This window comes from Calypte anna, chromosome 19 (assembly GCF_003957555.1).
Source record: "Calypte anna isolate BGI_N300 chromosome 19, bCalAnn1_v1.p, whole genome shotgun sequence".
Classification (NCBI taxonomy): domain Eukaryota; kingdom Metazoa; phylum Chordata; class Aves; order Apodiformes; family Trochilidae; genus Calypte; species Calypte anna.
Genome location: NC_044264.1, coordinates 1,168,763 through 1,192,340, shown reverse-complemented (window position 1 = coordinate 1,192,340; position 23,578 = coordinate 1,168,763). Strand labels below are relative to the sequence as shown.

Sequence of the window (23,578 nt, the reverse complement as noted above, 5' to 3'; positions counted from 1 at the left end):
TCAGCCCTTAACTTGTAATAATCCATTTTGACAAAAGAAATTAGCAAATACTGGGGCAGAGCTTTGTTCAGGCTGAGCCTTGGAGAGGGGTTCAAGCAGACAGAGCAAGGCAGGACAAGGATGTGCTGTGTTTTTGTTGTTAGGTGGTCTATTATGGAAACATCTATGGAAATCCATAGCTATTGTTGGAAGTATATTGAGCCCTGCATGTTATTTCTGGCATAAATTAGAGGGAGGAAGGGAGATGTCCTGGAGCAGCTAATGCCCCATTGGTATGGCATGAGTTGGCAGGTAGAAGACCCAGATTCATCACCTCGTTTTTCTTGACTTGAAGAAAAACCAGGCTGTGGGTCTCCCTTACCCATACATAGTTGCCATAGATAGTTGCCATACAGATGTTTCTTGGTGCACCATAAAGTCCCCACTGAACACCACAAAATCAGTCTGAGAGGCAGGGCCCTCCGGCTGACTCCTTCTCTAAGCCTATGTTTTGTCAAGGCTTTTTTCAACCTTTATTAGTTTAGCCTTGCAGTTCAATGTTTACAGAAATGACATGATTAAAAGCAAAACAGGAACCTGGACAGAATGTGGTTTCTGTTAAAATCATTCCAAGTTACTTGCTGATTTAACCCTTTGGAAAACCAAAGGCACTTACTGAGCTGCCTCCATGTTGAATGGACCTAGCATGCTATTGAGCCATCAGGGGAGAGGGTTGGAATTTCTTCCCAAAGGTATTTTTTTACAGGTTTTAATCATACGATAGCTTGCTGATCACTGTACTGAGTCACATCAGCTTTTTGCCATACCTTGGGAGCAATGAGAATGACTTGGTTTAATTTAAGTCATAACCTGCCAAACTGGTGAAGACTTGCAGCAAATTCATCACTAGTTCTGAGCTGCACATGGATTATTAGTTCAGGTTCTGTGATATAAAGATTTTTTTTTTCTTCTGTGATATAAAGATTTTTTTTTTAGCACCTACTTTCTGCATGGGTACAGCTTTGATGAATACCACCCCATATTCTGATCACCAATGAGCAAAGGAAATATAAATTAGAAGCTCATTAATGTAGGATTCACATTGCCTTTGAAGAACTTGACTTCAGTACTGTTGGTGTGAGAAGACTCTCGTTGGTTTCAAAAAATGAATTTATTTTTGGCTAAACTGTAAGTAATGCTTAAGCCATAACATTTTATGTAGGTGTCCTTTATCTAAAGTAGATAAAAAGGGATGAGAGAATCTGTGAGGGGTTAATTCATATGTTCTAAATGAAAATGGAATTAGAAAATGAATTCCTTTCTAACATCCCTACTCAGCGTGCAGATCAAAGCCATCATAGGAGTAAATTTATGTCTGATAGTGTGGATGGTTTCAGTGCACACTGGTGAAATATCATGCTGATTGCTGATTGAAAACAGTTGTTAATTCTCTACTTCACTAAATTCAGAGTGGAAAAACTTTCCTTAATAAAGAACAGATTGAAGAGAACCAAGACCTTACTGTGTGGAAATTAATGGCAGATGCATATACTGGTAGTTAAAATGTTTCATTAGATGTTAATGTCTTGCTGTGTTTTTAATTGTTCAGAAATTAGCCTCTAGAATATTAAAACCATCTGTTTGTTATCATGATGAAACAGAATACTTAAATAGTTATTAATTTTGTGGGCTTTTTTTTTCGTTGTCTGCAAAAGTTTGATCTGTAGAGATTTCAGGGGATGCTGGATGCAAAAGTGAAAAACAATTTTAAAACACCTTGGTGCCCCAAACACCAGCATGTGCTGCCTGCCACCCATATTTTGCATGGCTGCTTTATTTCACAAATTATTATGCACCAAGGAGAAGCTGGTGTTTTTTACTGCATAGAAGGAGTGTGCTGATGCTTGCTGAGCCCGTATAATGGTTGATTTAAACTGTAATATGGTACATTTTCACATGCTGATACTTAATTTTTAAGTCTTATGGGTCATTTTAAAGCCCAAATATTTCAAAGCATAGAAGGGGTTCTGTGTAGATTCATCAGCACAAGGCTTTCTTTTCTTTAATTTCCACTTATTTACAACTATTTTTCTTTTTTTTTTTTTTTTTTTAGGATTGAGTTTTGGAGGAGATGTTTTTCTAATTTGTTTTTGGGTTTTCGTTTGTGGTAGGGTTTTTTTTTATCACTTAGATGGACAATAATGGGCTTCCTGATTTGGGTAAAAATACTTCTTTGTGAGAACATACATTGAATATATTTCCAGCTGAACTGGAATATAAGATATGCTTATTTTGTTCCTCAGCTGAGATGAATTTAACTAAGTGCTTAAGTGCTGCCTTGTGGGGAGGTGGTAACATGTATACAGAGCTCTCCATTGTGGAGAGCACAATTTATAATACATTTTGTAGGGCTTGTTATACGTGACTTAAGTGTGAGAATTACCCAGTAAGTCTAAACATTACTTAGAGAGCCATTAACATATCTTTCCAAGTGATTTTTGACCTTTTCCTGAATAAGCACTTTGCAAATTATTAAACGCCAGAATGAGGATTAATTCAAGTAACCATAATTTGATAGTTATCCTGCATTACAGAATTTCTGCACTTACCTTACAAAAATGATAAAACTCCACTTACCTGGTGGATGGCTGGTTTTGGAGATGGCAAATTTAGCACAATTTTAAAGCATACAAAAGAGTAATTAAATCTTTTATCAGTGTAAGGTACAGAAAGAGTCTGTCAGGTAGTTCTAGTGGACCCCTAGTTCCCAAAATGGATTCTGTATATTTGCATATCTGTATATCCTGATTCTGTATATCTTGGAAATGTTCCTCTGGATCTCCATGGGTCCTGGATTTTGCCCTGGTTCCTTGCCTCTCAGTTGAGGCTGCCCACACAAGAACCAAAAGCACTGGCCAGCAGAATTATTTTGTGGATATGAAGCTGGTTTTGGACTTGGACTGAGGCAACCAGCTCATCAAACCTATTGAAGGTTAAATCACCTTTGGTCAGAGCTGGCAAAGGAGAAACTCCAAGATACATCAGGAGATATTCTGACGTTTGCAAATAGGAGGACTCTTTATTTCAATTGGCAAAAGTTGTCCAAGGAGAAAATGCAGTGCTGCAATATATTTTACTTAGTTTCTCAGGATGAGAGAGAAGAAGAGCAAAGCTAATGTAGAACAAAGGCAAAAAACCACCAACGAGCTGGTGTTGTTAGCAATTCTGAATGAAGGCATTCTGAATTTTTCAAACCAGAAGCACCTTTTCCTGTGCTAGTCCAGGGCAAAAATTCAACATGGTTTAAGACACAAAGTTGAACTGTGGTTTAATGATGTAGTTCTTCACCATTTCTTTTCCTGGTAGTGCCTGAGTCCTTGCCACCCCTTCCTACCATCACCTCCTTCATTGTGCCAAACTGAAGAATTCATCTGCAGTAGAAGCCAGCCGGGAAATGAAGAAATAAAAAAATGATGTGATCATTTCTAACCTGGCTCAGTTCCCTGCAAAGCCCCTGGGTCAGCTGCAGTGGTATCACTCAGGGAGCCTCAGGGCTCTGGGGAAAAGCTTTCCTGGAGGGAGCAGGTAACAGCAGGCTTGGGCTTCTTGAGCAGGAGAGAGACAGTGAAATTATGGCCTCAGGTACAGGGAAAATGTGCCTTGTTTGTGCCTTAGAGGCTGGCATCACAGAGCAGCACCCAGGAGTGTCAGCAACCTGAGCACAGCCTGAAATTGCTTATTTTGTTCAAGGAGTTTCCCCTCCAAAGAGGGTGGTGTGTGGAACACAAAGGTTCCTCTAAGCAGCCATCTATCAGAAGCTAATCCAGATTTAAACAATTTACACAGCAGTTCCTCCCTTTGCTTTTCTCCTGAGCTATTGCTGATGACTAGCTTCTCTTCATCTCTAAACTCATCTCCACATCAATGACAGCTGCTAATGAATTCAGATGGTTCATTCCTTTCCCTTCTGTGCTTCTTCAAATAGATTTTCTTTGCCAGATACTTCAGCTCCCCTTTCCTGGGAACAAATTGGTACTGAGGTATGTTATTATGACTTCTGCTTCCATCATTCAGGCAAGAGGAAAATACAATATGTAGAGACATGAGTTATATGTCAAAATGCTTTTACTCCCCCATCCCCCTTTCCTTCACATTATTAAATTATAGAGAAATACTATCATAATAGCCTCTTGGCCAAGTCATAGAGAGCAGAGTTATGGTTCCCTTGATAAATTGCAAAACATTATTAAGTTTTGCTCTCTGGACTGAGAGTATTGGCATAAAAGGACATCAACCACAGTCATATTGGGCTTGATTGCTGCTTAATTGCTGCTTGTTTGTGTTAGGGATCATGTGGTTTGATTGATCTTGCCCTGCTTTTGTCATTATAGTTACAACTTCCTAGTTTTCTCCTTGTACAGAGACCACAGGATGACTTTTAAATCTTGAATAATTTATATAGCTGGCCAGTTAAACGGCTTAAAATAGTATCATTATTTATGCAACCGAGTTATTAAATATTTATTCTGGGCTTATATTGAACTATGAAATAACAGGACTCTTCTTTGTAAACAATGGCAAGCATCCTGAGGTCCATCTGTGAATACTAATATTTCCTCCTTCAAGAAACTTATTTATTTCTGTAAAGTTAACTGGATGTCAGGTTAGTGGTCTGAGGAAAAAAAGGGTGAAAATAGCCATGACTTAATTTGAGCCAGGGAGTGCAGTCACTCTGGTCTTTTCCAGGCTTGATTGATGGAGCTGCTTCATATCTTCACACGATCCCAAAAGGTCTCATCCCATGGTGCATCTCCATTGCACGTGAGGAGCAACCATCCCGTGGACTCGAAATAAATGAAATTCTGCAGAAACTCTCTTGGTTTTATGTTTCCCCTTATTAAAACAGATGGAGGCTCTCAAGCTAAATTTGCAGAGAGCTGCAGTGCTGTTAAGATTGTTCAACCTGGCCTGTTTGCTTTTTCTTCCATCATGTGATTCATCCTATCTTCTTACTTAAGTATCCTTTCAGTAAGTTACACGTTTCAAAGTCAACCAGAGGCCAAGCAGAGTCCTTAAGGGGTTGGATGTCAGACACTTCAGGGTCAACAGGATAGTATTTCTGTTCTCCTCTCCCCTTTCTGAAGATTCAGAGTAAAGGCAGTGTTTGCCTCTCCTTTCCTGCCTCTCCTGACCTTTCCTATACAACAGAAACAAGAACTCCTCACAGGTCCAGGGCTGAAACTGGGACAGAGTCCCTGAGCTGCAGGCTGGACCCTGGGTCTGTCACCACTGGAACAAGAGCTGGGAACAGTCTAGCAAGAAGGACCTGGAAAGTCATTGTCAGCAAGGGCTCTGAAATTGGCTTTTCCTACACAGAATATTGGGGTAAAACTGCCTGCTTGGTTCTCTGTTTTTTTGTTTTAAATGAGCAAGAGTAAATGGACCCACAGAAAAGAGTCCTTGGTGCAAACTGTTGCAGCAAATCTGTGTATCCTGCTCCTTGTAGGGTATTCCCAGGGCTTGGGGAGGCATGTTAAGATTATGTCTTGGCCCACAGAATTTTCAGCTGGTGTAAATGTGCATCATTGAAATAAGTAACATGGCAGACGTGCCATGTATGGGTCAGAACCTGAGTGGACCTACCTTGGTGCAGACAATGCTGGTGCAGTTGCATTTCAGAGGTACAGATGCTGTTTTCCCTGAGACACAGCCCAGGGAGTGCCCTGGAAATCCAGGATAGGATACAAACAAGCTCAGCAGCAAAACTGAGTAAATCTTGGGAGGGACAGATGGATTCCACCCTGATTGCCACTTCTCTGGCTACCTCCAAGCAGTCCGGATGGGCCCTTGCTCTTCATCCCTCTCTGCTGCAGGAGTTGGTGCTGTGGGAGCTGCTTGGGGAGATTGATTGGTACAATGGAGAGGTTTGCAAGGTGTAATTTTAAACGCTGTATTTCTCACTGTGCAACCATCAAAATGCAAAGGGTCAGGAGGAAGCCTGTATTTTTTTGCAATTCAGCTTTTAAAGTGTGCTGAAACACGCTTCATTTGTTGGAATTGCCAACAGCTTGCTGTTTCATACCACTTTTAACAGGAGATGAGGAGCAGAGCAAGTCTGTTACACTTTCTATGTTGTATAATGTATGTATGGTTCTGGGGTGTGATGAGTTTGTGCCAAATTTATCTTTGATTCCTGTATAAACAGCACAGAAAAAATGATGGGCTGCATTCTTGGTGTAACTTAGATAAGATAGAGCTACAGAGCTACTGCAGAGTACCTTCTGTGAGCTATATATCTAAGGTTGCCCAAGCATATAATGAAGGGGGAAGAGCATCTTGAAATAAATGCCCATTCTCTTTATCCCACACTCCTGTTCTGTCAAGGATGCTGTTTATTCTTAGCCTGTGTTGCTTCTGCTGTTGCTATTGAGAGCAGAACACAATCAGTTGGTGTTTCTGTAATAACAATGCTAAATAGCCAAATTCTCCCCAGGAGATGAGGGGTGTAGCTCTGTTTCTGTCAGTAGGATCCCCCCATTTGAGGTGGTAGAGGATGAGTTCCTCTGCTCCTGTGTATTGAGCAAGTGCAGCAGCAGACACTGGATCAGCTCAAAGGCAGCAGGAAATGAGCACCAGAGCTTTGGAATAAGTAAGTTAAGACACCCTTGTTCTGTATCACAGAGCTAATGAGGTAATTGGTTATTTATTCAAGTTCTATTAGATTTAGAATTTATGTATTTATTTTGTCAACAGGAAATTGGAAAAAATAGATATATGTGTATTTATTCTTGTTTTTCATAAATAGAATTTTGGAAGAGGAAAATTACTTTTTCTCCTTAGTAGAGGCAGGAAGGAAACAAAAGATAAAATCCTGTCTTTGTTGGTCTGCTTCTGTTTTACCATACAAGTCTGCAGGATGAAGTTCTGCTTTCTGGTAGGGATGTCAGCTCCTGGGATAATGGCATGTAGGCCCTCTTTCTCAGTAGCTGACAGTTTCTTGGAGCATGTGCGTTGGTTGTTGTAAGATGAAATAGCAAGACTTACACAGAGAGCCTCTCCCAATGTTTTATTGTAACTCTTAGGGAACAAGATTTTTCTTTGCTGGTGTGAAAAATGTCTTTGTATCAATTCTGTTCAGAGTCCCCATGCGGTGTGAATTCTTCTTTCATATTTACTGCCTAAACTTGTGTATTGTAAATATTTTTTCTCCTCATTATCTCACCTCTGATTTGCTTTCCTCTTTTGCTCATCTGTTCAGCTGCTCAGGCAGACGTAGTGCTGATCATGGCTTTGTTAGAAATGCAGTGCAGTGGTCTTGTTCCAGATTCCAGGGCTGCTGTGCTGCTGAACCATCTTTAAAACTTTGAGTGGCATATAAGTGTAGTGTAAGCAGCATTTGTCTAGCTTATGTCAGTAGCAAGACAGATTTAAATGGAATTATTTGACAGCTGTTAATCATTATTTAAATCACAAGAAATAAGCATGGATTTACATTGTTGGGTTTTTTCTTGCTTTTCTTCTCCTTGCATTTGTTTTCATACAGCCAGATTTGTTCTCAGTCGTTGATAAAATATGTTTTCTTTGCAATCAAATACTCAGCCCTACATGAAATCTGCTATTGCTCTTCTCTGACTGATGGAAGACACTTCATGTGTGTGTTTGCTTGGGTAGAACAGGGCCTGGCTCCTTGGTTGTGTTTGTGCAGCACCTACCCAGGGGGTGTTACTGCTGTGCCCATGAGATGTCTGTGACAGCTGAGCTGATCAAAAAGTAGTTTTCTTATTTATTCCAGATAGAATTTTAAAAGCAGCACCCTTTAACTGGACAATGCTTAACTTACCACTTTTGAATCCACCAATGTTATACTTCTGATTTCTATACTCAGTTGTTCTGTTGTTTAGACACCATTATGCTTCAGCATGAATTGTTGTATTTTGAAATCAAAGTCAAAAAATTTAAGGGAAATGTGTGCAAAATATTTAAGTGCAGAATAATGCTACAGTACACCCTTTAATTCACGGGTGATTTTTCCACCCTGGTGGGTGGGGCTTAGAGGGAACTGCATTTAGCTTTTTGTCTCTAAGAGGACATCAAAACCAATCTCCTCAGAGCATGTGCTGTTGTTCCTGTTGGAAAAAGAAATAAATCAGTAAGAGCAGTCAGGGTGTTGGCTGGGCCAGCTCCACAGCTGGGAGATGCTCCCAATGTTGAGCCATGCATCAGTTTCAGAGGCATCTGATGCTAAGGAGTCTTCAGTGCTCCATCCCTTCCCCATCACCCCACCTCACACCAGCATATGGTGGTGCCTACCACTCTGGCTCCCTCACTGGACCAGTGGCTCCCACACCATTGCTGAAAGCTGTGAGGATGCAGCCCAACACAATGCCAAGGAGCCTGTCTCCTTTCCTACCTGTGACCATGTGGGAGTGGAGTGGGCTTAGGCTCTCCCTCCTGCGAGCTGAACTCCTGTTTGCTGTACCCTGAGGAAACAGTGATGGATTCATGCTGAAGTGGTCCAGCCTCTTAAGCAGGATCAAGCTAGGTTCTGCCAGGCTTTCCTTTTCCTCACAGGATGAACTGGCTGTTGCTTCCTGGCCTTTGGCCACACAGAGCATCCTGCAGTCATCAGCAATGGATGGTTTGCTGGTGCTCCTGCCTCAATCCATGTGTGCAGCATTTGGGAGAAGTATGTGGCTGCCAGCAGGGACAGTAATTGACGTCTTCAGAGCCTGGCCTGAATCTGAGCTGCTGGGAAAAGCCCAGAGCACCAATGCAGGAAAGCTCTGTTGCAGTGAAGGAGAAAGTTGAAATGTCTGCTTACTCTGCAAAGCTGTTGGCATGGTCAGGACAAAGTTGTCACGGGTTTGGGACTGGGCTGCACTGCTTCAGTCTTTCTGGAGTCAAGAAGCACGTGTAGAAGTTTGTTCACCAGCTAGCGGATACATTCACCCGGGCAGGAGCTGTGTCAGAAGGGTTTTGAATTGTCTTGCCCTTGCAAAAGCTGCACAAATAAAGATCAGCAAGCAGAACTGAAAACCTAAAATTCCCCTCCCACGGTGGGATTATGCCATCTCTTGGGGAGCAGGTGGCCTCTTCCTCTAGGACTCTGGTAAAGGCTTGGCTTGCTGGCTGCACTGTAATAGGGAGAAGTGTTGGTATTCCCAACTTGAAAGTATAATGTAGTGAAATAGTCCTTTAAATCCATATGGTGTGGAAACTTCAGGCGCCTTGAAACTGTACCATGGATTTACTGCTGCCAAATGGTATGGGGTTTTAAATAAAAATATATTTTGAAAAAATATTTCACAAGTGCTGCATTAGGGTGTTTTTTACATGATATATAAGCTCTGTGAAAAAGGCTTCTGCTAGATTCTCAGTAGGTTTATTTATTTTCAGTTTGGTTTTTTTTTTTTTTTACTTGCTAACCAGGCTTCACTACTGTGGAATTATCTCAAGTGGTTTAGTGATCCAGCAAAGCAAACTGTGGTCCTGAGAGGATGATGCTCCCTGTAGTCTGGGGCTCAGCTGCCCTTTCATCCTTTCTTTCACCTCTTAATGTGATTGACTATCTCTGTCCTCAATTCTTTCCCTTTCCGAGACAAAAGGCAACAGAGAGCCATATTGTTATGGATTATCCTTAGGAGTGTTTTATGGCTTATGCCCCCTATCCTTTCATTTCACAGAAGTCTCTGACTAATGCACCTAATGTAGGTACTACAGCACTGCTGCTGTAGATATGTCCAACTCCTAAGCCTGGATATTTGTGTCTACTTTAACCTTGGAGTGGCAGAAAGGAGCATGGCAGAAAGCTACTTTCCCTGGCCATGGCTGAATATTCAATTTGCACTTTAGTTATCACAGAATAGGGATGAATATTTCCCTGGTGCAGAAATAGTTCCATTAGATTTCAAGTCACCTGAAATTCCCTCCATGCCCTGAAAGGACAATTACTCACAGTGCTTACTATTGCAGCAGTTTCATGTTGATGTTTTTGCATCTATTTTGGGTTATTCATAACCTTAGCAGTTTCTGGCCAGTTTCTTGGTGACCTTCAGGCTACTCTTCTTTTTTTTTCCTTTCTTCTTAAATGGTCACTCTTAATGATGCTGTGTTACTCCTCTCCTCCACCCCTCCTTGTGCTCTCCCTCTGGAACCTTCTCATTCTTTGCATCCCTTGTGGCAGTTCTCTGCATCTATTTTGTGTTACTCTGCAGGGCAGTGAAGAGCCATATATCTGAAGGTTTTTTGAGTCCATTTATGAGCAGAAAATGCTTTTCTACAGACCGTGGTGTGCTGAGTTTACCTTGGTGAAGGGCCAGGCTCCCACCCAGCCGCTCTCTCATCAGAGGGCCAAGGGGGAGTAAAAATGAAGAAAAAGCTTCTGAGTTGAGAGAAAGACAAAGAGAACATCACGGGCAAAACAGCCTCGACTTGGGGAACACTAATTTGATTTCTTGCCAATTAAAATAGGCGTGGATAATGAGAAACAAAATTCAAATTGAAACAGCACCTCCTGCCCCTCAGCTCAGCTTCCCTCTTCATTCGCTGTGTCCCCCTGAGTGGCACCGAGGGCCAGGGGTTGTGGTGGGTCTGTAACACCTCCTCCCTGCTGCTCTTTTCCCTCCCACAGCTGACAATTCCCTGAGGAAAATTCTGCTGCAGCACAAGCTCTCCACGGGGCACTGTTCCTTCAGGGAATATCCACGCGTTCCCTGCCGGGCTGCGCAGGAATCTCAGCTCCTGGAGCACCTCCTTGCCCTTCTTTATCCCTGACCTCGCTTTTTGTCCCCTCACTCCTCAGTACCCCGGGTTTTTTACCCTTTCCCAGCGGCACCGCCAGCGCCCCGGGGGCTGCGCAGGAGCGGCGGGAAAAGGCGGGAAGCGGCTCGAGGAGCCGCCCTCACCTCAGAGCGGCTCCTGGGCAGGGGCAGCTGAAGCACAGGGGCGTCAGGCGATTCGTGTCTAAAATGGTTGTCCCTGCATCTCCAGTTCTGGGCCTCTCGCAGCCAGAAGGACAGTGAGGGGTTGGAGTGTGTCCAGAGAAGGGAATGGAGCTGGAGGAGCGTCTGGAGCACAAGTCTGCCCAGGAGCAGCTGAGGGAGCTGGGGGTGTTGGAGCAGAGGAGGCTGAGGGGAGACCTGAGGTAACTGGCAGTGGGCAAGGGGAAATGGCCTCAAGTTGTGCAAGGAGGGGGGGGGGGGGGGGGAGGTTTAGATTGGATATTAGGAAAAAATTCTTTACTAGAAGAGTGTTCTAGTGTTCTAGTGTTGGAACAGGTTGCCCAGGGAAGTGATGGAGTCACGATCCCTGGAAGTGTTAAAAACCCTTGCAGACATGACACTGCAGGACATGGTTTGGTTGGCATGGTGGTGTCAGGCTGGTGCTTGGACTTGATTATCTTTGAGGTCTTTTCCAATGTTAATGATTCTATGGAAACTCAAGTGTTTGCAGCTGTCTTCAGGGTTATTTTTTGTTAATGCATTTTGGCAGTGGAGACACCTCAGTATTGAAAATCTTTGTCGTCACCAGCAGCCCCCAGAGAAGGGTTGGGAATTACCAGATCCTGTAGCGTGTGATATACTCTGCAATCACCCTCTGGGAAACAGTCCCAGCCCATAAAACCCTCTAAATAGGCCAGTTTTGTAGAGTGTGGAAGACCCGTCATTATTCTCACTTTTTGGGGAGGCAACTGGGTGTGTGAAGAACCAGAAATAAAACCCAGGGCTGAGTCCCAGCCCAGCATTTCAGCCAGCAGCTATTCTTCCAGATTTTTTTTTTCCTTTCTTTTAATACAAGAACTGTAGTTACCTAGTTATCTAGTTCTGCTTGACTTTCAGTATCCTTGAGTAGATATAAAGGCATTACAAAAATAACAAGTCCTGTAGAGTGATAAAAGACCTCCAGATACATGATGTGATGATACTAGGAATGACCAAAAATGTCTGGAAAAGTTTTGGAGAGACAGGTGTGTCTCAGGGGCTCAGCCCTTGGCCATGCAGATTGCTGATTATCTCTTTGCCACATCTCTCACTCAAGGAGTTCTTGAGGCTAAGCAAGTTCATTGTGGGGCAGTGACACTCAACATTTTTAGTGGGTTGTGCTTTCAATTTAGAAATTTTCTGTGGTGCCTCTTTGTGAGACCCCGTAGATGGATCCCATAAATTCACTCCCATGGTACAATGGAAGTGTGGAGTCAAAGGTGCTTTTAGCAAACCCTTTTTTGTTCCTCACTTGGTGCCAATGGGAAAAATCATGGCTTGTGTTAATATGGGAAGGTCCTCAGTGAGACACTTGTGTAGACATCACGGGTGTTTGATGCTGGCTTTACTTTTTGCATGGGATACCCTGACGTGAATGATACAACAAGAGTTGTCAATGGGGCACTTAGAATTTTTTCCAAGAAAATTTTATTTTCAAGCTGACTTTAGGGCTCCCTTGTGCTCCAGAGTAATGCACCAAACACATACAATGTAACTACAGATCCAGTCTTTTATTTGCAGACCTTTGGAGCAGCATTATGTTATTTCAGTGTTGGTTTAATTCTAAGTGGTTGAATCTGTGTGAGTAGATTGAAATGAACCATTGCCCATCCACATGGAGTGTCCTCATGTGCATTTGCGTGTAATGCTAGGTTCTTAAAAGAAAACAGTGGGCACATTGCCATGCTATTTTTTTTTTTTTAATTTAGCACAGATTGATGGGGTTTGGAATAAAATGTAAACCCTCAACAGCTTGGCACATGGAGAAACTCAGCTTGGAAAAAAAGAATGGAAAATATAGAAAGCTTATAAATCTTAACTTGGACTTATTTCTGTCTGGTCTGTGCAGTTCACTTTGTTCCTACAGAGTTTCAAACTCAGATGTCTTGGTCATATTCTCTTATTCATTGTAAATTGTGTCTAGAAAAATGACACCTTCTGGGTTTTTCTTCTCAGTAAATAGCTGGAATTCACAGTGTAGAAGTATAAAAATGAGCCCTTATGATTAGTTAGCAAATAACTAATGTGTGAAAACTGTGTACCAAATAAATTGAGGTTCTAAAAATAAAATCTGAGACTGGGAAAAATTCTTCAAGCCCCAGTTACAATAAGAAGTTTTCCATCATTGAGTGGTTGTTGACAAAAGACTGAGTCAGGGAAACTTGATCCATTTTCCTTTGGGTGGTTAAATTTTAAGCCTGGGACCATAAAATTACAGTACACAGTGGTCCTAGATAAGATCTGTGAGTTATATATGAAGTATGAAACTGCTTGAATTTGCTATCCTCCCCTCCACCTCAAAAAAATGCTACTGAGATCTATTAGATCTGACTGATAGACCCTTCCATTTGAAATAAAAACCTTTTCACTTGAGCTTTTCTGGCTAAGCTGTGGAATATTTAGCTTATTTATTGAATTTTAAGTGCTTGACAAATAGCTGTAGTTCTTACGTTATGTTTTCTCGGAGCTGGGAGTACACCTGTGCTATTTTTTTTGCAGTTGTGGTCATGCATTGCAACTCAATTGGGTGTCTGAGGCTGTAGTTTTGTGTACTTTCTCCTTTCCTCTTTTTTTTGTTTTTTGACTGAGAGCACCCAAAACTGGCTTTCATGAATGAGGGGAGTAAGGGATGAAGGTAAAGCATCACACTCACACCAAGCTTAGAGTTCCGTTTTGCTTTTGTAGTGGTTGGTAGAAACTGATGTTAATTTGGATGAGGATGCTTCCTGTACTCCTTGATGATCTTGGGGGAGAACAGCAGTGTGAACAGTGTCTCCAGGTGGGAATGTGTGGCTGGGCAATACAACAGCAGTCTTGTGTGCCTGTGTCTATTCACACACAGAGAATGTGTGTGAATTTTTGTGTGCAGCTTGTTTCTGAGAGAACTGGAAAAAAAGGTTAGAAGAAAGAGGGAACACTGGTGGAAGCTGGTAGAGAGGGTTCATGAAGAAAGAAATTCTGATCTTCAATGGCAAAATAGGGATGAGTGTGATTATCTGTTTCTGTAAAGTGAATAGAAATCACTGTGAAAGTTGTTGGAATAAATTAATGGTTGTTATTTGCTATATAAATCTTAGTAAATGTAGTAGGTATCTCAAAATACTGCAGTAGGTACCTCACCAGCTATTTTCTCTGCATTTACCTCTGCTGCCAGTATTTAGGTATGTGATTTTGTCTAGATTTTTGAAATGGACTTATTGCCAGTATTAACCTCAGGTAACCAGTCTCCACAGGAAGTCAGTTTAAACGAAGCATCAGCACAGCTAAAAGAAAATTTTAATACATGCAAGCAGACTATAGGGAAATAATGCTTTCAGTCCATGTAATTCATATCTTTCTCTTGCTGTGTATGTGCTTGTGGACATGTCTGTAATGTGTGTATATGGTAAATGTTCATTTCCAGTACACTACTGGTGCCAACATGCTGACCTACACAACCCACAGTGTAAGAGAAGGCAGATGTGTACACAGTTCCATTAAAAATATACTTTGTACATTTTTTTTTAGCCTTTATTTATTGCAATGCCAATAAGTTCATTAAAGCTGGTTTGAAAGGGAAAAACAATCTGGTACTTATTAAGTAGATCATGTTGGTTTATGAACATTAGGGTTAGGCAAGATTTTTTTTTCTAGAGCTGGGCAATGTTAGGGCTGGTCCAGCAGAAGGCTCTCCTGCAGTGGTGGCTGCTCCCTACCACTCCATTGGGTTTGGATCCTCAGTGCTCTCAGGCTGGAATGAGGGCTGGGTTGGCTCCTTGATGTGACAGTGATTTTAAGAACTGCATCTTTGCATTAAATAACTTGAGAAGTCTGAAAGTTCCCAAAATTGAGATCTTAAACTGTGACTTCCTTGGGACATGTGTCTTTCCTCCCTCTACCTGTAGCGTCCTTGACCTGCATGTGAGTTGGGTGTGTGCTTGAGCTTGCTTTGCTCTCTGCAGTCACTGCACTGGTGGCAGTGCTGCAAGCACCATGTAAATGCTACTTTGTGTAGATGTGGGGAAGGGTTAAAGACGAGCAGTGAACAGGGGGATTTACCTGTACCAGACTAAACTCTTGCTTTGTTTTTTTCTCTTTCCTGCAGCTCAAGCCAGGTCAAAACAGTTGCCGAGACAGTGACAGTGAAAGTGCCAGCGGGGAATCGAAAGGTTTCCAGCGAAGCAGTTCTCGGGAAAGGCTCAGTGACGTAAGTAAAATCCTTGCAGCCAAATACTGCCTTGTAGTAACACCTGGTGGTGTTCTCTAAGGGGCGTAGCAGGGTTTAGACTCTGGGATAGTTTGTTGCTAAAATCCCCCTCCCTTTGTGGGAATGAGAGAAGGAGGGGTAACCTAGATCTCCTCCCCCAGGTCAATAAAACTCTTCAAGTTGGGTCCAGTGTGTGTCTGTGTGAAAACCCTCATTCATTTTGACATCTAGTTGAAGGCCATTTAATGAAGTTAAAATGCCCTGCATAGTTGAGAAGTGAGATGGCCTCTTTTTACCCTGAGTGGGGAAGGAAAAAGAATGCATTTCTTTGGGTTAAATATGAAAAGTATTTGAGTGTCTAGAGAGACTTGGATAATTTTTATAAAATGAACTGATATAACATGGCCAACAATAGCATAAGCTCTGCCTTTATTGCTCTATCTAAACTGTTGTGGAAGATCCTAAGATGGCAGCTCTGTGGAGAATGTTTTTCTCCATTGGAGAATGCTGGCCATTCACTGAAAGACATGCATGAGTTATTCCAACACAGGAATGTCTGCAATAATCTTTCTGTTGCTGCAATTAGATTATTATTTATTATGTGTACCATCACAATCCTTGAGTGTTTTATTAATGGCTCTGGGTCCTCTGTGCTACATGCTTTACAACACAGAATATAGACAGCCCTGCCCCAAAAGAGTGTCTAAATTGGGGATTTTGTAGGTCAGATCATTTACTGGGAAAAGCACGGATAGCTACATTAGTCAGACCAATTTGTATCAGCCAGCAATCTGGCCCTACTTTTAACTAACCCACATTTTGGAAATGGGGATTTTATCAATAGCATGTCCATGTAGATTTGGATGACAGATACCAGATGGTGTCCTCTGCAGGCCAATCCAATAAAACTGAATTGAGCAGACATTAGAAGAAATACTTTTGTAAAGGATACATTTCGATGTGCAACTCTAAGCCTGAAAGCACACAGCTAGCACTGTTTTGCTGAATTGTGTCTATCACTGGAACAGCCACCTGATTTTATTTTATTTTTTTCTTTGAAGGTGTGAAATCTGTAGCACGCTCTTTCCTCATCCCTTGGTTATGTTATTTTAGAGGTCCATTCCTCCCCCTGAGCCAACCATTATGGGTAGATTCAGTTAGACACTTCAGAGCCTGCCCTTCCTGCTCTCAGGTGAGGTCAGTTTTAGGGCTTTGGAAGAGGAGAGTGAAACCAGAGGAGATAGTAAGTAAAATGGTCTGTATAGGTAGCAGTGGATGGCAGCTGACCCTCAGCCTGTCACTGTTGCCATCCTAAGTTGCTTTGTGCCCTGTGGCAGCTGCGAAGTCACTGTAATAACACAATTACACATTTCCTTACTGCAAAAGACTTCACAGTTCCTTACAAACATGGTTAATTTCGCCTGGTTACTCCCTTGCAGTGTACTGAGGGAGAGTTCTGAGGCTTATTTGAGCTCCACAGCAGCTCATGGCATTGCAATGCCAGACCTGGTAGTGAGAGCAGTCCTAGTTCCCCTTCCACCAGTCAAATACAGTTTTTTTTATCTGAAATTTTTACAATACTTTGTCTTGGCACTCTGGCAAATTAAAAGGAAGTGGAGAGCAAATACAACTTCCCCAGTGCACTCAAGAGAGGACAAAGGGATTCACAGGTTGCTCAAAAGGAACATTATGTAAATATATGTGAAAATGTATATTTTAAAATCATTATACATAATTTATGTTTTGTTTAATAAGTAAGTTCCTTTCTGCTTTGATAATTCATTGCAATACAGGCATGTGTCTCAGTGGTCTGGTGTTCCAGCTCAGCTGAGATTTGAAAAACATGCACAAGGTAACTCTCATCTTTCCTGAGTGTGTGTTGGCCTTTGCCAGGCTCTTTCAGGTAGAACAGTAAATACTGTTCTGCATTTCTCTGCCAAAGACAAACACCCTTGTTTTTATGTGACAGGGCCTTAGAAGCTCACCTTGAACTGTCCACATATGCACAAGGATGTTTGAAGAGCTTCATAAGGTTATTTTAAATTGTATCTTTTGAAGGAGTGAGTTTTCTAATGATATCTAGTAATTAGAAAAAAAAAACCCTACATAAAAAAGAGTAAGTTTACTCTGAAGATCCCATTCTGATTTTAACAGTTTCCTCTAAAGAAATATGCAAAAAGTTGTGCAGTCAAAAAAGGGTAGAAGAAAAATATGAAACATTGCAAGCAGATTAACCCTCAGGTCAGAAAGCAATTTTTGGACATGAAATATAATGATGTAGCCCGACAGCTCTGCAAGATTAAGCATGGCTACTGCATGGAAATATGTATAATGAATGAAGTGCATATACTCTAGGTGGATGATCAATTTTCAAATCCCTAGTTGTAAGTAAGCTGTTGAAACAGAAATGTTAGCTTCATGGGCTTTAATGTGGAGCCTAAGTGATAGCTTAGTGACAGATGCAGAATGAGGGAGACAGTGTAATGAATATCCAGTTGCAAACTGACATGTCAGTGGCTTCATTCCCTCTCCTGTCAGATATCTTTCAGCTCTGCATATTGTAAATGTACCTACAGTCCTTGGGTAACACAGATTGATGCAAAGTGTGTTTACAAGGGCTGACTCCTTCCCAGGCTAATGAGATCCAAGCAGGTAATTTGCAGCATTTGCAAGAGAGGTGGTCAAAAATGAAAAGAAAATAATTCAATGGAAAAGACCATGTTAAACAGGAGACTTTTCTCATAATGAGGCCTGAAATAGCATCAGATGGTGGGAAGAGGAATATCCAGTGTTCTTGTCAGATGCAATGCCATGAGATTCTTTTCCATCAACTCTTTTCTTTGTTCTTACCTCGAATATGTGGGGACAAACACACACACACACACACACACACACACACACACCTATTCTGTGAGAGAATATAATTAACAGAAAACTTGACCTCTGCTAGATTAGGGATAATGATTGCTCTGTTGCAAGTGTTTGACAGTGCCCTAACACATATCACTATTTGAATTTCATAAGCCCATTTCTCTCTGCCTTTCTCCCCTATGTAGTATTTTTGGGAATGACAACTTGTTTTTTCCTCTATGGGCAGAGGTAGCTTCAGGGTTCTAAAAGAGAAACTGGAGAGCTGCTCCTCCTTTATATATAGGGTGCTGTAGTCAATTTAATCTCATCAAAATCTTGCCAGTAGTAGAATTCATTTTGTTGAGATTTTGCTTGGATACAAGATGGCAGTGCTTTCTCCCCTAGCTTAGAGCTCAGTCAGTTTGTTTTCCTCTTATCTTTCTGTATGTATTTTTAATGGAGTCTTCCAACTGTGGGAATACGTGGGGTACTTCTGAGCCATGTTTCACAAACCAGTTGGGAGATTACTTGAGGAAAATGTGAGAGTCACATCTAGCTTGCATAGTAAACAGAGAGTGTTCAGGGGTTTAGCAGACTCCTGGTTAATCAGAAACAAATCAAAAAACCTGACTTCTTTGGTGCACATTTCTAAATTCCTGATCTACCAAGGAACTGAAGCTTACACTCAGCTGTAAAGTCCAGGTTAGTCCTGTTAGAAATCTGATTTCAGTGAGATGAACCATCCTCATCATGATGGTAATGCCAGTGCAAGCCCACACTGATGGGAGAGGACTGGTAAGCTGCTTTGGGTACCCTCAGCCCTGCCTGCTGCTCCTGGTGTAAGCTACAGGCTTTCTGCAAGGTGATGAATAGTAAAAGACTCTCAGCACGTGGTCATCAGCTGGGAGGTAGCACAGGTCTTCCATTCTTGCTGCAGAAGAGAAGGGTGGTCTGCCTGGCCCTTGCTTCCTGAATGAGGAATCACAAGGCAGGAGAAATAGTTGGCACCTTTCTGTCTAAGATACTGTTCCAGATCTTGAACAGGGAGGGGGACAAGAATTTTTTCATTTGTCCCCTACATTACAGGTCTTGTCTTAGGCTCTCATCAAAGCTGACACTTTCATGAGTGCTTCCCTTTCTCCAGTGCTTTGTAGCCATGTGCTCCTGCTGCACTGTGTACTTTGTGCTTCAGAATAGGTCACAGTGAGGTGTCAGGCACTGTCCTGGAGTGTTCTGCTCACCAGGTCTGTTTCTGTTTGCCTTGGGGAGAAAGGTGTCTACACCCCTAGCAGGGTAATCTTGTGCACAGCTCATGGCTTCAGCCTCATAAATGGGATTATTTTCAGTACTGTCTCCCATTCCTCCTGCCCGTGTTCTGAGCCCAAAGAAAGACAAATTGAGGAACTGTCTTTGGGTTATGTGCTCTGAAATCCTGAGTTCTTTTCCTTCTCCAGAATATCCCCATTACTCTTGGCTCCATCTAAAGTGGAATAACCCCAGCAAAGCTCTGTGAGTGTGTGCCAGAAGCCGCTCAGCAGCAGTGGCTGCTGCTTTGTGCATGTGTGGATGTGAGGGTGTGGATGTGTTTGTGTGTCTAAGGTTGGGTGCTTAAATGCTTTGTTGCATTATGTTAATTCCTCGGCAGTGCAATCAAATTCATGTCGTAATTAAAGCTGTCAGTTGGAAGGCAAGCCAATCGCCAAGAAAACACAGCATAACAAATGAAGTGAAATGATTCTGCGTGTAGCTATACAATGCTTCGCCAGGCATGAAATTAAATAAGTAATTTGATGTTGACATCAGAAATTGAAATGATACCCACTGTTCCTTCATTCAGTCAGACCTGCATAAACAATAGCCAGAACAAATATGTACAACACAGGCTTTCTCCCCACCCAGCTCCCCAAGTAATGCACAATATATATGCAAAATGGGGATAACTGTGCCTTCCAAGACCTCAAGGATGTAATTTTCTTTGGTACACAATAAACTAATGTTTACATGAGGGTTACTACATTTTTGCTCCTGGGCCAAAACTTGTTCTCGTTGAGAAAGGAAGGAAAAAAGAAAAATGGAAAAAAATTCAGAAGGAAAACAACAAAACCAAAACCCTGTTAATTTTAAGTGACTGACTTGTGTTTTGCTGATGGGCACCTGGTGCAGGCTTCTGCTGGTGGTTGTGTGAATATCAAATAGTGTATCTGATGTTGAATTTTGCCAAGGGTTTCGTAAAGTGAAACCATTACCTCTATTATAGGCACACTTTATATAGGAGATGTAGAACCATCCAGTGCAGGATCACGACTCAGCATGGGCTTTAAAGATGCAGCACACACAGTATCACACTCAGCAGTGGGTAGTGGGATCCTTTCGCTATTGGGAGTTATCAAACAAGGTGAGAAGCTGTCTTCTTGCATAGCCCTTGCTTCAGCCTTTGTGCTCTGTCAACACACAGGTCACAACACAGCTGACTTAGTCATTCATGCATGTGCAACACGGTCTTTCTTACTTCAGTTCCAAAGAGTTTGCAAACTGTACTATCCATATGCAGCATGCAATGTGTGAAGGGCTATATTTCCATCCAGCAAACTCAAATTCCCTGGAAATGCACAATTGTTTCCTTTCAGTGAAAGTCATTTGACTGCTGTGTTTCGACTGTCCTCCCATAGCCATTGCAGCATTGCTTTTGAAGGAATGGGAATATTCAGTGGGAAATATTTTGTTTGCCTCTCCTTTTTTTCTTCCTTTTGTACTGTTTTGTTTTGATATTTGATCCTTCTAAAACTTGGAATAAAAAGCAGACAAAAATTGCACACAGATGCAGAATGCAAACCTTGGAGCTCTCAGCCTATGAAGTAAGTTTTAAAAATTATGACTGAAAGAGTGGGACTGGATTGGCATCTGTACCTAGCTCAAACAAAAGCAGTTATGATGATTGCGTGTGTTTTCCATGGTGGGTAGATCTCTAGCTTAAATTAAAAGAATTTAAAGGGCATGAAGCACAAAGCAGAATGGTAAAGTGAAAGGCAGTCTATATGATGTTCTGTACCAGGACAGTAAACAGAGTGTAACTCTAAGTGCTGAAATGCACTCTTTACCAGGTGTTACAGAGCTGCAGGCTACAGTGGCTCCCAAAACTGTGATCAGTGGCCCATGAAGGGCACTTCCTAGCTGGAAGCAGTGGCTGGGCTGTGCACTTAGAGGGTTGTGGTGGCTACCAGGTTATTCCCAGTTGTGTGGTCATGGGGACACAGGGGAAGAGCAGAGAAGTTGGGCTGAGCCCTGGGTCCTCACTCACAGGTATGTGTTCCCAAAGCTGCATTGCCCATTGCTCTGCACCACAATGTAATGCTGCAGAAGTGCTTTCAGGGACATTGTCACTGGGACCAGGAGAGTCTTGCTGTGGATGATGGTGGCAGAGAGAGCTTGAGGCCCCAGAGCAGCAAGAGTGGAGCCAGAAGGACTTGAAGAATTTATTAATTTCTGTGGAGGTCCCCTTACATGTGGATAGCCAGCTCTGTAGATTGCAGATCTGGAGTCCTGCAGTAGCTGCAGCATGCAAGATTGAGAGTATTAAGGGACAGGAACCACATACTTTTCAAATGTCCATTGCAGTTTCATGTGTCCATATAAGATGTCCCAACACTTTGTTGATTTTATTATGTTGGTACCCTTATGGCTACAAAGGTAACTTCTTCTTGCTAAGTCTTTAAATTCCAGTGTCTTAAACTAGAAGAACTTTCCCAATAGACATATAACTTCTCTAAACCCCTTTTTAATGTTGCTTTGTTGAATACACAGTAATGTTCTGATTATTTGCAATAATTTTTGTTAATTTGCAATTTCTTGGCACAATCTTATTTCTGTTGTGCCAATTTCAGTAAAAAGATACCACAAGGCCCTTGTGGGGGTTTGTTTTCTTTTTATGTTGATGCTGCACTCCATGATCAGAATTTGGGATAATTTACTCTTAGGGTTCCCTACAACAGTGTCTCAGAACAGGAGCAACAGTGATGGAAATTCTGCACGTTTCCAGTGGTTTGCCAAGGCTGGTTGGGTCCCCCGTGCAATGCCTGGTAATCACTGAGCTGTGTCATTACTGAAATTGAGGTTGTGCTAAGGAACAGAAATGGGAATTGAGCTATAGGAGTTAAAGACTGGTCATCTGGACTGCCTGCTGCTCATGGAGAATTATCCTCCAGTTTTCTTCCTTGTCCATTGACCAGCCTGGCTTGAAGTGTTCCAGGTGATAGGGCCGTAGCCCTGGGAACTGCTCACCCTTTAATGGAACAACCAGTGACCTGGATTAGGACTCAGATGTTTAGGTCTCTCACCATGTTTCTAAAGAGAACCTGCTGTGTAATCCCAGTGCTTAGATGAAAAACTAATGAAACAAAACCCTTTATCTCCTTAATTTCCTGTGAATGTGGAGGTTGTGGTCATGTCCCACTTAAACTGAATTTCAGGATGCGTTTTTTAAAGCATTTAAACCTTTTGATTACATTCCAATGATGATGATATTGGATTTAATTATTTTTATGGGTTTGCGCTTTGAAATCTGCTTCACACTGAAGATATTTGTTCTTTGTTTGATTGTTTTGGTTTTTTTTGTTTCAAATCCTTGGTTTGTCAAACAGTGTGGACATCCAAATGAGAACTAGTCGTGACTGCATTCTCCAGGAAATGGTGCATTGACTGAAGCGGCTTCTCTGTGCCCACACGTTCTTTACATTTCAAACTACTAATTATGTTTACAAAATGTCTCATTTTGGAAAAGCATTCTGTGTGTACTAAACAGGGCCTTTCGGGAATAAATTGGCAAACAGGTCATACACTGAAAAAGTCATCCAAACCCACCGGGCTTTTTGTTTTGAAGTCAGTCTACGGTTTTTTTTCTTTTCCCCCTCCCGCCTGCCCCTTTGTGGCCATGAAGCTGAGTAGCTGGAGTCCAGGGCATTGAATGTCAGCATGTCAGGGAGACTGGTTGATGAGTGTCTGTTTAGTCTCAGTGCAGGGCGAAATGCCATCATTAATTCATTACCCAGCTGCCTGTCAAATAAATTGGCAATTACGTCCACCGCAGAAGCTTGGAATTCAGTAAATAGCACGTTACCATCTCAGAGTTGTTGAGAGATGTAAAGGGAAAAATTAAGCAACACGGTGTTTGTTTCAGTAGCAGATGACAAGGGGCAGCACATTGGTGCTGTGATGTAGTGATGAAAAGCTTGGAAAGGACTGGTAATGAGCTGTGTGGATTGGAACGTGTTAAAAACCATCACTGACTTTCCACTTTGTCTTTGTGTTTTATTGCAGAGCTCAGCTCCTTCCAGCTTGGGAACAGGCTACTTTGTAAGTGTATCTCAACTTTAACACATGTGCCTCCAAACACATAGCGTTAATCCTCAAAGTGCCTTATTATATGGAAACAAGCATAACTAACCAATCTCAGTCTGCCCAACAGGTTAACTTCTCTTTTTCTATTTCTACCTCCACAAATCCTTTAGAAGCAATATTTCAGACATGAGGGTCAGTGTTTTTGTGAACTAATCAGGTGTCATATTAATTATGACATAAATTCCAACAG

General features: G+C 42.0%; 1 protein-coding gene across 1 annotated transcript in view; it reads left to right on the top strand.

Moving 5' to 3' along the window:
* The window catches only part of LOC115599383 (autism susceptibility gene 2 protein-like), a 343,618-nt gene extending 320,254 nt beyond the window's left edge, over positions 1 to 23,364 (top strand). The window contains exons 3-4 of the mRNA XM_030462660.1: positions 15,043 to 15,144; positions 23,308 to 23,364. Coding sequence (XP_030318520.1) covers positions 15,043 to 15,144; positions 23,308 to 23,364 — 159 coding nt within the window. The remainder of the gene's footprint in view (positions 1 to 15,042; positions 15,145 to 23,307) is intronic.
* Positions 23,365 to 23,578: the final 214 nt, after the last annotated feature.